The following is a 13,597-nucleotide window of genomic DNA, read 5'->3' as shown; positions in this document are numbered from 1 at the left end:
TTGGATACTGTCTCTTCCTTTGACATCTGTGATGTTGCTTTTCTCTCCTGGTTCTCCTAATTGTCTACTCTTTAGTTCTGTTCCCCTGAAAACTTAGTTTATACTTTATCCTTTGGTTTTCTCAAATGTCCTCATGAGTTCAGTTATGAACTCTATGTGGACCAGCCCTAATTTCTTTTGAACTCACTCATAATCTCATATTGCCAGTTGCCTGCTGGACATTTCTACTTACATATGCCATTAGTATCTTTAAGGTAGTAGATTTAAGAGTTTATCTTTACCCCCTCATACAACTCACCCTCATTCAAATTTCTTCAAAGTAATCCAGATTAGTCTCTCTGCTTTTAGTATTTTCTCTCTCCAGCTTCCATATAGGAACTACCAAAATAATCTTTTTAAGATGATGTCACTCCCATGTTAAAGAACAACAATAACAACCATAACCTTCAGTAGCACCTTACTCCTAAGACAAACTTTAAACTCCTTAGGCTGGCATTTAAGGCCTTATCACAAATGACAGCTCTTTATATCTTCAACATGCTAGCCAATTTGAACATGTCACTTTGTCTTCTGTGAATTTGCATCCATTGGGATGCATTCTTTTCTAGTTCTCTTCACAGACTCTTCATCTTTAATACTCTGTTTAGTTGGCTTTTCAATGGAGCCTTACTTGCCACAGACTCCCTTGTGGTTATTTTTTTTACAGGTGACAAATATGATCTCCAGGTACACTTTCCCAACCCCCTAACCCTACACATGCTTCTTGAAAGCAGGGCTAGCTTTGTTTTTTGCCTGTCTCCCCAGCAAACAAAGATATTTTGCATATTTGGTGCATCATAAATACTGAAGTGAATTTAGATTCCTGATAATTAAAATCTCTAATTTTACCCAGAAACCCATTATAAGAATTAATTTAGGGATACTTCAGAATTTATAATATATTCAGGTTAAATCTTACTTTATCTATAGCAGCAATAGTCTGTTCCATTAGCAAAATCTGGGAGCCAAGCATGATGTCATAATTTTGTTCTTTTAGGTACTAAAAGGAAGAAAGATTTTATTAATATTAAATGAGTAAAAAGTTCACATTGATATTTTGCTAATTTTAATAAACAGGTATGTATTCTGCTAGTTATTCAAAGATGGGTCTTATTGCCACCTCCCACATGGGCAATGATGATAATTTATATTTAAGCATCCACACTCTGTGTCCCTCAAATCTTGGTACTCATTTTCCATCAGGATGTAATCACTCGTTTTCCATCAGGATGTTATCATAGTCTCTTCAGTACCTCTACCCCTGTGCCTCTCTCCCTTCCTTTGATTGGAAGGAGTGGAGCATTGCCATTATAGAACTCATCCAGCTCCCTCCACTCCTCTGGACTTTGTCATGTCCCCAGGCCAGATATCTTTTTCTATTTTCCCCTTGTCTCTACTCATTACATTGTGAACTCTTGTAGAGCAGGGAATGGCTTTGACCTCCTTTTGTGTTCCCAGGGCATATTACAGTATCCCTGTCCTCTCAGCCCACAAAATAATCAGATGCCAAATAAAATATGCCCCTTCCATACTCCCAACACTGCCACTTTAGCTTAGGCTGCCATCCTCTCCTGCCAAGATTACTGCTGTGGTCTCATCATTGGATTTTCTATTCCATCCTCCTTCCCACTGGTCTGACTGGGTCACTTCCCTGCCCAGTAAACCTTCAGAAACTCCCTATTGCTTGTAAGATACATTATAAATCCTTCTGTTTAGCTTCCCAAACTTTTCCACATCTTGCCCTCATCTCCCCTTATTTCTCATCTTTCCTCAGTCTGTGACTCAGTCAGACTGGCCTGGTCTGATTTATCTTTGTTGCCCGGTCCTCTCTTTATGTCTCTGCAGTGGTCATTTCCCAGGCCTAGAATGCCCTACCTCTTCATTTATATCACTCAAATACCATCTTATATAATATGAAGCCAGTTTAGCCTTCCTTGCTCATAATATCTTTTAAGGTACCTACTTTATATTTACTCTAGATGAACATATTTATGTAGGCATTTGCAGTCTACCTAATTCGAATCTAAGTTACTTCTGAGTAGTTGTTGTTTCATTCACTCTGTTTGTACAGTCTGGTACATAGTAGTAACTTCATAAATACTTGCTAATTGATTGATAATTATAAAGTCAAAAATCTTTTATGAAATGCTACTGGCTACATGTGAATAATTTTTTTTAAAACTGGAATATATTCAAAAGAATAATTTACCCTTTGATGAGCTTTTGAAAAAAATAGTGACTGAATATCCCAAGCCTTTTGGTTTAAGTCTTCCATTTCCATCACCATTTTTTTATGTTCCCATTCAATCTGAAATATTCCTTTGTGATAATTTTTATTTTCTACCATGTGGGCGATTTTCCTTTGAGCTTGGGTCTTGCAAAAAAAAAAAAAAGAAATTATACCTTCTAATGTTTAGATGATGCAATTCTACACATCCTAGAAATGATTATACTATTATAAAAAGATAACTCTTTGGAGGAGCTGGTAAAGACTTGACCATTGTTACAAGGCATCAGCTGTTATAAAATTGGGATTTCCTCTAAGATGATAATAGTTAACATTTACATAGTACTTTAGGGTTTGCAAAATGCCTTACAAATACCTCCTTTTATCTTAATACCTCTTCTTGGGAGGTGGGTACTCTGATCATTCCATTTAAGAGATGAGGAAATGGAGTCAGGCAAGTGAAAATACTTTCCCAGGGCTACACATTCAGATAAATGTCTGAGACTATATTTGAACTCAGATCTTTCTGACTCTATCTTCAGTTCTCTATCCACTGTGCCATCTCTAAAAAAACAAGCATAATGAAAACAAAAAAAAAAAGCCTTCCAGCTTTCAGGAGTCAGAAACAAGAAGCAATTGTAAAGGTACTTTCAAGAAAGGGTTTCCCATTCATGCTAGAATTATATAAAATTCCTTGAAATACATAATAACATATAATTTATGACAAGAACGTGAACCTCTGATTTTTAACATCAGTTTCAGATATAAAATGAGATGCAGACAATAAGCCTGCTTGCCACTGTCAAAGAGAATGTCCATATGTCCATATCATTGAAGAATGATTTTCTGTAGATACAGAGGTTCTATAATTGATCCTTTTTTCATATGTTTTGATTATAATAAAACTGTTAAATCTCATAAATGAAATTCATAATTAATTTGGCTCAACTGTTCACTTTGGAAACAATAAGTGGTTGAAGAATTACCTTTTTTCTACATTATGATATGTATATATATATATATATATATATATATATATATATATATATATATATATATATATATATATATATACTTATATAGCTCTTTATATAAGATACTTCTCAGGTTATATTCACAATAATCTTGAGAGGCTGGTTGTCTTAGTGGCCTTCCTCCAATGACTTTTCCTGCAATGACTTTTCTAAAGTTCAGCTCCCATAATTCACACACTCCAGTGGCTCCCTATCATCGCCAGGATAAAATATAAAATCCTGACTTTAGCATTCAAACCTCTTTTTAATCTAGCCCTCCCTTTTCCAGTCTTTTTTACACTATATATTCCTAATACTCTGATAATGACAGTTCTATAAACTAGACCCTCTATCTCTCAGCCTCAGGCATTTTCTCTGGCTGTCATCCAGGCCAGCTTTGCTTCCCTCATCATTGCTTCCTGGCTTCCCTGACTTCTTTCAAGTCTCAAATAAAATGCTGCCTTTTACAAGAAATCTTTTTCCAATCCCTCTTAATTCTAGTGCCTTCCTTCGGTCAATTATTTCCTATTTATCCTGTTTAGAGTTTGTTTATAGTAGTTGTTTGTATGTTGTCTCTTAGTGAACTTGAAAGTAGAGACTGTCCTGCCTTTCTTAGGACAGAGTCTGGTATAGGAGATACTTACTAATAAATGTTTATTGACTTTTACAGATGAGGGAACAGAGGCACAGAAAGCCCATGAGTTTTACCCAGGATCACATAGCTACTAAGTATCTGAGACTAGATGTGAACCCAGGCTTTCTTGAAAAATATCATCTACCAACACTGAGTACTGACAAGGAACTGGACTTGGAATTCCATAGGAAAAAAGAGTACATTATATTACGTTTGGAAAACTGTGCCATGCTTTTAATGCCCTCAGGTGTTTCCCTCAAAAACAGGTTCTTCTTCTTGTGATGTTACATGGCTGTCAATCCCAATCTCCTTAAAATTAACATGGGGTGTGTTGGAAGAGCACTGGTAAATTGTGAGGATGCTGCAGCATGTTGTATGCCATAGAGGAAAGAGGTCAAGGACAGGCAGAATTGGTTCAGGTGTGGCTTTTGTCTCCATATGCCCTTTCTGATCACAATCTATTTCCTTTCCAAATGCTCCTCTGCCTTCCCCATAGCAAATATTCTTTGTTCACACTGTGATCTTCAATCCTTTGTCCCCAGAGTTCTTTTCCAGGTCATTTCTCCTACACTTGCCACTCCTTTCCTCTTTTCCCTATCTTGGCACCTTGATGAACTACTTTAACTCTACATTGTTTGCTATTTTTGAGGGGCAACCTTTACCAAATACCCAAATGTGCCCTTCCAAGTCTTGGATCACTTTCAGTTTCCATTGCATTCACACCTACAAACATGCTCCTGAATGAAGGTAGAGAAAATCATCCAACAGTTCTGAGCCAACTACAAATTTATGTTACTTAACCTCAAAAGTTAACTTTTTGTTGATAGTTCTTCCATACCACTTTTACCAATTTACTATTCTACTCGCAAAGTTATAGATGAAAATATTTTTAAAATGTATTTGGCACAGTGTCAGATGCATAGTAGTTTATTCACCTTTTTTTCATCCCTCCTCAAACCTTCTATGCCTCAGCCCTCCTGTAATCATTGAAGCTAACAATTTTGTCTTACATTTTACTGGAAAAAATTGAGGCAATTTGCTAGAGCTTCCTCTTGATTCAGGGAAAAGATTTAAAGAATTATGAATGTAACAGAAACAAAATCTATAATCATAAAGGCTGTATAATCTTGTTAAATGGGTGGAGGTCCCCTATGTAAATTAGGGGAAATATAAATTTGCCATTGTTTCATTGCTTAATGTAAAATCTCCTCAGACTTCAACCCTCTACCTAATTCCAGTCTGGTAAGGGGGAAGAAGTGAATTCACCTTTTGCCCTCTGGTTAAAGGGCAAAACCATAAAAATCTGAGTTGGACCCCCACTCCAGACCAGTTGTCTCTGACTCCCTGGCCCAGTCAACTCTGCTTGACTATTCTTTTATCTCTATCTCTCTTTATGCATCATTTTCTTTCGGGTTGTAACTTCTTTTAATAAATTTCTATTTTTTCTACACCTGAATTCCAGGGTCTGAATTGTGATTCATCACAGGTGGATAATTGAACTCAAGCTAGGGGCTATACTCTCACATCACTCAGTTGCCTTCTGTCATTTTTTCTTTTCTTTTACTGTCTTACATGAAGAGGTATGTCCCAATCCTTGCCACTTATAACCCATACTGCCTACACAATTCTTCTCTTTCCATCCTGTCTCTATTCCCTTTTTATCTTCAATCTCTCCATGTCTGTTGTCTCCTTTCCTCTTAATTATAAACATGGCTATGTCTTCCCCATTCTCAAAAACCCTCACATGACCTTCCATTTTTGCTAACTATCCTTCTATATATCTTACCTTTGTGTCTAAGTTCTTGAGAAAGCCATTTTATAATAAGTGCTTCCGTTAATTCTCTACCTGCTATCATCCTGTTTTCTGATCTCATCATTCCACTCAAACTGTTCTCTCCAAAGATGCCAGTGACCTAATTGCTAAATTCAGGGTCATTTTCTTGATCCTCATTCTTCCTGACCTCCATGCAGACTTTGACATTTTTGTTCACCCTCTTCTCATTAATATATTTTTCTCTCCATGTTTTTGGGATCCTACTCTCTCCAAGTTCTCCTGCCTCTCAGATTATCCCTTCTCAGTGAGTGGGATAAAGTTTTGAGATTTCTTCAGTAAAATATTATAGATTGAATTTTGTTAACTATGTGCCTTTCCTCCCCTGACAAAACAAACTTCTGGTATATTTTTGAAGAGTCAACTGACCTCACCTTATCTGTTGAAGTCTGGAGAATTATTCAATTCCTAGGGTTGAAGAGATAATCTGGTTTAGGTTTGAATTTTATGCTCTTTTCCCTAGATTAGCTTGCCATCTAGATTGTAAAAACCACATTCCTTATTAAGGAGGGTGGGTCAGTGGGGGGGGGGGGGATTGGAATCGAGTTAGGATAAATGTGATTCTTGGGCCTTTTGCTTTGGCCTCAATCTAATTGATTGTGGCCGTTTCTCCAGAAACAAATAAAGCCTTCTCTTCATACCTTGAGAGAGCTCCGAAATTTATTTAAGTGGCTTTTGTCCCACACATCAATCTCCTTGCCAGATCTCTATATGGTCAATACAACTTAACCATTGGTATCCTAAAGGGTTCTTTTATCTTGGGGCCCTCTTCTTTTCTCTCTCTATAGGACTCAGTGATCTCATCAACTCCCATGGATTTAATCACCATCTCTCTCTTTGCTGATGGTTTTTAAATCTATATAGTTGACCTCAAATCTCACATCTCCAAATGCCTTTAAGAAATCTTAAATTGGATGCCTAGTAGACATCTTAAACTCAGCATGTCCAAAACTGAACTCATCTTTCCCCCTAAACCCTCCTCCCTTCCATACTTCCTTATTCTCAAGGACACCACCATCTTCTCAGTCCCTTAGGCTCAAAGCCCAAGTGTCATCCTTGACTCTTGATTCTGATTCAAAGAAAAGATGTAGAGCATTATGAATGTAGTAGAAACAAAATCTGTAATCTTTTAATTCTGTTAAAATCAGGGAATCTTATTAAGGGTGTGGAAAGGTCTTTGCTCTTGAGGTGTAAATTGGCCCCTATTGTTTCATGGTTTAGTGCAAAATTTGTATCCTGATCTCCTCAGTCTTCTTTTGCCCTCAGTGCCCATTTAAGGGCAAGGCTATAAACCTGAGTTGGGCCTCAGTTTCAGTAAGGCCTGTTCTCTCTCTCAGTCAGCTCTCTCTGTCTTTCCTTATCTCCCTCCTGTCTCTGTCTTCATCTCTGCCTACTAGGCCTTTGTTATTCATTTTTTCTTAAGTGCTGTCCCTTTAGGAGGAAAAGTTTTTAAATCTGTTTACTTTGTTGTATTTTATAATACAATCCAGAGCAGTTTTAACATCACAGAGAGTATATGCAAATTCTTTTGCTTTTCAGTGGCCCCCAGATTCCTATTCTTATCTGGTTACCCCACATCCCAGCAGCTATAATGCCTGCCACAAGTCTCTCCTCAACTCCAATTCTTGTTATATTTGACTGCCAAAACTTATTTTTCTAGAGCACTGATCTGCCCATGTCACCCCCATACTCAATAGGCTATAGTAGCTCTCTTATCACCTCCAGGATTAGATATAAAATCCTGTTTTGGTGTTCAAGTCCTTCCTATGCTAGGTCCATCCCCCTTCCCCACTTTGCCTGTCTTCTTCTACCTTACACCCTACCTCTCCACCTCAGATACAGTAATGTTGGCCTCCTTCTTATTTCAGGAACTAGGAATTCCTCTAGGTTCTAGGCATTTTCTCTGACTGTCCCCCTTGGACCCTCCCTCTCCATTTCTGCCTCCTGGCTTCCCTGGGCTTCAAATCCCAGATAAAATTCCACTATTTACCAGAAGCCTTTCCTAATTTTTTCTGAATTACAATTGTACTGTCTTCCCTTTGGCAATTATTTCCACTTTATTCTGTATTTATAGATTGCTGTAGTCTCCTCCCTTAGGGAGTGACTCCTCAAGGACAGGCAGTGGCTTTTGCTTTTCTATGAATCCCCAGTCCTCAGAACACTGCTTGGGAGGACATTTATTGCTTATTTAATGACTGACTGAAAAAGGACTGGAAAAGGCAGGATAGTCCTGTGGCAGGAATGATTTGACCTGCTTTCCTATGGAACCTGAGGATATGAACAAGTTGTGCCAGGATTAGAAGGTGAGAATAGTTTGCAATTTGCATTTTTAGGAGTACCAACATCAGGAAGATCACAGATGCATCAAACTTTGAAGTAACAACAAGCCATTGTGGGGCATGGCACAGCTAGGACTGAAATGAGAGGAATCAGTTCCCCTACTTCATCACAACAAGTCAGGTAACTAAAACAATAGAGGAAGGGCACCAACACATTTTGGGCTTTATTTCAACAACTTAAGAGTCTGAGTTTCTTGTAGCCCTTTGCATTTTGATTATCCACCTGTGATGAATCACAGTTCAGACCCAGGAATGGAGATGGGAAAAAAAAACAGATTTTTTTTTTTAGGTTTTTGCAAGGCAAATGGGGTTAAGTGGCTTGCCCAAGGCCACACAGCTAGGTCATTATTAAGTGTCTGAAACCGGATTTGAACCCAGGTACTCCTGACTCCAGGGCTGGTGCTTTATCCACTACCCCACCAATAGAGATTTACTAAAGAAGTTACAACACGAAAGTGATAGATAAAGAGAGACAGACAGATAAAACAACAGTCAAGCAGAGTTGACTGGGCTGGAGAGTGGGAGGTGACTGCCCCCAGTGGAGGTCCAACTAGGTTTTATGGTCTTACCCCTTATTCAGAGTACAAAAAGGGAATTCCCTTCCTCACTTACTTGAACAGGAATTAGGTAGAGGGTTGAAGACTGAGGAGATTAGGATACAAATTTTACATTAAACAATGAAGAAACCTCCACTCATTTAACAGCATTTAAGATTGTAGGTTTTGTTTCTGCTACATTCATAATTCTCTACATCTTTTCCTGCATTCAACCTCATTTGTATTCAAATCATTAAGGTATACTTTTGTAAAAAGTGCATTTCTGAGTTATTCCCCTTGATTCTACCTGTTTTAGTCTTCTACTTTTTGATTTTAGATTAAGAAATACTAACCATTATAAAAATATTTCACACTTCACAATATCTTACCTTTATACATATTTTCATAATACATATTTTATATATCCATAAATTATTAGAGTGAAGATTATCAATTGATAAATGGGAACTAAAATATCTCATTTGGTTAGCAGGATAACTGTGAATTAAAAGTTAAGCTTAGGGGCAGCTAGGTGGCACAGTGTATAGAGCACCAGCCCTGGAGTTAGAAGGACCTGAGTTCAAATTTGACCTTAGACACTTAATAATTATCTGGCTGTATGACCTTGGGCAAGTCAATTAACCCATTGTCTTAAAAAAGTTAATTTTAGGAATCAATCACTGTATTTTCTCATACATTTTTGGGGAGTTACATTTTTGCAAAAAAAGATCTAAACTGTAGCCACTGATTCTAGCAATGCCACCTGTAAGCAGAATGCTCTCAGTATTTTCCCATGAGGACAAACTAGAGACATAAGTAGATACTGCTTTTTACTAGGACAAAGGGAGAAAGAGAGGAACCCATCCTATTGCTTTTCATTACCCTACTTATCTGTTCCCTCCTACTTCTAGAAGGAAAATACAGGATCACTGAGTTGACTCTTAAAGGACCTCCAGCTTTGGGGAAATGTAAACAGTGGGATGGGACTATAGTTGTCTGGTTCTTCCTTCTTGAAAGTTCTTAAACTTAAAACTGGAAAGAAAAGGAAATTTGTACTGTATTTCTATCACTAAAAAAATTCTCCTTTATCTCTTTTTCTCTTAGAAACACTCAGATATTGGTACATTTTTCTGACATTTTAATAAATGAAGTGAAGATCACAAAGGAAAAGTATCAGGAAACTAAACCAAAACTGCACAAAAATGATACTTCCTAAATTAATTTATAGATATAGTTCTAAACCTCTCAAGGACTACTCTATAGAGCTACATGAAAAAATAACAAACTTCATTTGGAGAAATGAAGGGTCAAGAATCTCAAGGGAAATTAAAATGAGAAATGAAGAGGGAATAGTACTTCCAGACATGAGATTATAGTATAAACCAATAATTATTAAGATGATTGGTACTTATTAGAGAAGGAAAAAAGTAAATCAAAGAAGATACAAAAGAATTAGAAACAAATTCAGTAAAGTTGAGAACACAAATTACTTAGGGAAGAATGCCTCATTCAACAAGAACTGGGAAAACTGGAAAGCAGATTGACAAAAATTGGATTTAGATCAATATCATTTAAAAGATCAAAATGTATATGTGACTAACATTAAAAGTCACATTTTAAAAATTAAAAGAAATGAGATGAGGTATTTTTTTATGATAATGTCCAGGAGAAAAGTTCTTCCTCAAACAAAATGATCACAAAAGATAATAGACAATTTTGATGTTGTAAAATTTTTTTTTAGGTTTTTTTTTTTGCAAGGCAAATGGGGTTAAGTGGCTTGCCCAAGGCCACACAGCCAGGTAATTATTAAGTGTCTGAGACTGGATTTGAACCCAGGTACTCCTGACTCCAGGGCCAGTGCTTTATCCATTATGCCACCTAGCTGCCCCCTGATGTTATAAAATTTTTAAAAATCTTTTGTATAAACTAATGTATTAAAATATCAAAGTTATAAAAAAAGATCTTAAATACAACAAAATAATTATGTCAGGACTTTTTCTGGTAGCAAAGAAACTTACTAGAAATACTAAGATGGAAAAAAAATGAGACAGAAATGGCTAACCAAATTTTGGCTGATGAATTATTAGAAAACAATTATTCCATAATACATAATGAATATGAAGAATTCAAGAAATGATGGGAATAGCAGGGTGAGATAAAGTAGAACCTGGAAATCAATATACCCAATGACTGAAACAATGCAATTGGAAAGAACAAAAAGGGGAAACTGAATGCAGTATGATTATAATTATCATATGTCCTGGAGAAGAATTGAAAAAATGTACCTCCTCTCTTCTTTGCAGAAGTAGGCAAATATGGGTGCAATACATTATTTATGCTGTATATTATTGATCTGTTGGTTAGTTTTGACCCTTTTCTTTTTTCAAATCTATTGCAAAGGATGGCACCACTAGGTAGGGAAATGAAAGTGATATAGGGGTAGCTAGGTGGCGTAGTGGATAGAGCATCAGCCATGGAGTCAAGAGGAGCTGAGTTCAAATTTGATCTCAGACACTTAAAAATTACCTGGCTGTGTGACCCCGGGCAAGTCACTTAACCTCATTGCCTTGCCAAAAAATAAAAAACAAAAAAAGAAAATGGTATTAAAAAAACAACAAAAAGCAAAATTTAAAAAAAATTAAAGGAGGGGAAAAAGTAGAAATTAAGGGGAAAAAATTATTCTTATTTCACATAGAAATTACAATACTTTTTCTTCCTGTAAATTTATGATTACCCGGATTGTATTATTCAGATCCTCAATTATATTTCTGGAAATGATAATGGTGTCAGAGAAGTCGAATTTAAAATGGAAATTTTCTACTTCAACTTGCCCTTGTTTAAGCAGGAATTGAATTGTCAAATTCATCTCATAACTACATTTATCCTTCTGTAATCTAAGATGAAAAAGAATGAAAAACATAGTTATTGTTCTCTATTTATTTTTAATGTAAGTAATTAAATGAGATTAAAGCATGTAAGTCTTTCCAGGGCTACCCTGCAATTTGTTTGTAGTATATCATCTATATGCCATATAATGTCCATGTTGTCCCCTTTATTAGGATGTAAGATTTTTGTATTGTGTCCAATACTCGGCTACTGCCTGGCATGTACTAGGTACATAATAAGTTCTTGTTGATTGATAGAAGTTATGTTAAACCATTTCACTTTCAAGATACTTGAGCATTATGACCATTTCCCCCAAAATCAGTTTTCATACAAGTAGCTACAATATAACATTTTATGTGAGTTAAAATATTGTATAGATAAAATGGGTTCATAAAATGTTATTCTAGGATTAAGAATACTTGAATAGTCAACCTTTCATACTGTCAAAATGATTTAAATATGAAGGAAAAACTCAAGTATTAAAAGGCATAAAATATATTAGAAACTTTGCTTTACTCTTACCTTTTTATATCTGACAATTTCATAACATATTATATGACTGGAAATTACCACATTGCTAAGCAATTTAGTTGTTTTTCTTACAGTGAAGATTTTTTTTGGGGGGGGTAAGGTAATCAGGGTTGAGAGACTTAGCCAGGGCCACACAGTTAGTAAATGTTTGAGGCTGGATTGGATTTGAACTCAGGCCAGTGCTCTATCTACTACATAACCTAGCCACCCCTTACAGTGAAACTTTAATGATAAATCAGGAGACTCCCATAGTAGTAAACTTGCATGCTATCTATAATTATAGATTCATACATTTTTATGAATATAGGAAAAAACTAAACAGAAAGTTGAAGCAACTATCCAGAACAACTCAGTTCAAAAAAGTACTACTAAAGAAAAAAAAAGGAAAAATTGACTAATTGTACTGCCAGTTTACATTGAATTAAGTAAGCAGTCTCCAAAGTGGGAACATGAACTCAAAAGGGTACACTTGGAGAGTGGGAAGATGAATTCACATTCCTACTTCCCCAATACAGCCAATCTTCAGCATAACCATATTTCCTTTTTCTACCCTTTCCTTTACCTGAGTCAGCTCCTTTCCTCTCTTTATCTGCCCCACATGGGCCCCTCAGAATAATTTACCAGGATACTTGTGTCATTAGCTAGAAAAGTGCCATGGGGAAAATTCTCTCCACAAGCAACATATCCACTCTCTGGACCCAGATCACCATCATGAATATAGAAGGCACCCCTCAGTGGCTCTGTATCCTTAGATTGACTTTCTATAATGAGATGATAGTGGATAAGAGAATCTCCCAAATCTTTTCCTCACTTTTCATTTTTGATAGGTCACAGTGAATCTTAATGAATTTGTTGGTATGGATGGTCTTCAAACTGTATCATAGATCTTAATATCTTTCTCCTTAAATTAGTCCTGTTTCTGAACCTCTCTATTATTACTTTCAAGTGTACCACAATCCTTCCAGTCACTTAGAAGTTTAATGAAAACCAAGGCTGAAAACCCTAGTTTCACTAAATTCTCCATAATGCCATACCCTATCAGTTCTTAAGTTCTCTTATTTCTATCTTGACAGAGTCTCAAATCTTCCCATTTCTGTCTTCTCACACAACCAACAGCTTGTTCCATCACCTCTAATCTAGACTATTTCATTAGATTCCTAATTTGGCTTGCTACCTCAGGTTGCTTCCCTCTCTACTCCATCCTCTATGAAACTTGCGTCTTCCAATGACACTCTCCTGATAATAAATAGCAATGGCTTCCTATTCTGGGATAAGATATTTCAATATCTCATTCCTTTTTATTTCTAGTTTTGTGTAACTTTTGTAATGTACATAATTTTAATGTAGTTGTATGATAATTCAATTTGTGAACTGGAAAATAAATATATACACATTGTCAGGTCATGTTCAAAAATTTTTTAATCATAGAAGAATATAACTGAAAAAGTTTCCATATAAACTAGAGAAGCACTCAATTTTCTAATCACTAAACTTTTATTAGTATCAATCATTATTGTCTGTAAAATGTTTCTAAAGGATATATACATTTTTTAAAGATTTA

At 36.1% G+C, this 13,597-nt stretch overlaps 1 protein-coding gene across 5 annotated transcripts in view; it reads right to left on the bottom strand.

Moving 5' to 3' along the window:
- Positions 1-13,597, bottom strand: part of LOC141521312 (cilia- and flagella-associated protein 43-like) — a 234,056-nt gene that overhangs the window by 2,034 nt on the left and 218,425 nt on the right. For all 5 annotated transcript variants that reach the window (XM_074233758.1, XM_074233761.1, XM_074233760.1 and 2 more), the window contains 3 exons: positions 11,354-11,513; positions 2,249-2,413; positions 959-1,039 (listed from right to left, as the gene is read on the bottom strand). In XM_074233758.1, the coding sequence (XP_074089859.1) occupies positions 959-1,039; positions 2,249-2,413; positions 11,354-11,513 (406 nt within the window). The remainder of the gene's footprint in view (positions 1-958; positions 1,040-2,248; positions 2,414-11,353; positions 11,514-13,597) is intronic.

The sequence above is a fragment of the Macrotis lagotis genome, chromosome 4 (assembly GCF_037893015.1).
Source record: "Macrotis lagotis isolate mMagLag1 chromosome 4, bilby.v1.9.chrom.fasta, whole genome shotgun sequence".
In the NCBI taxonomy this organism is placed as follows: domain Eukaryota; kingdom Metazoa; phylum Chordata; class Mammalia; order Peramelemorphia; family Peramelidae; genus Macrotis; species Macrotis lagotis.
The sequence above is the reverse complement of the archived record's forward strand: the minus strand, read 5'-3'. Positions and strand labels throughout refer to the sequence as shown.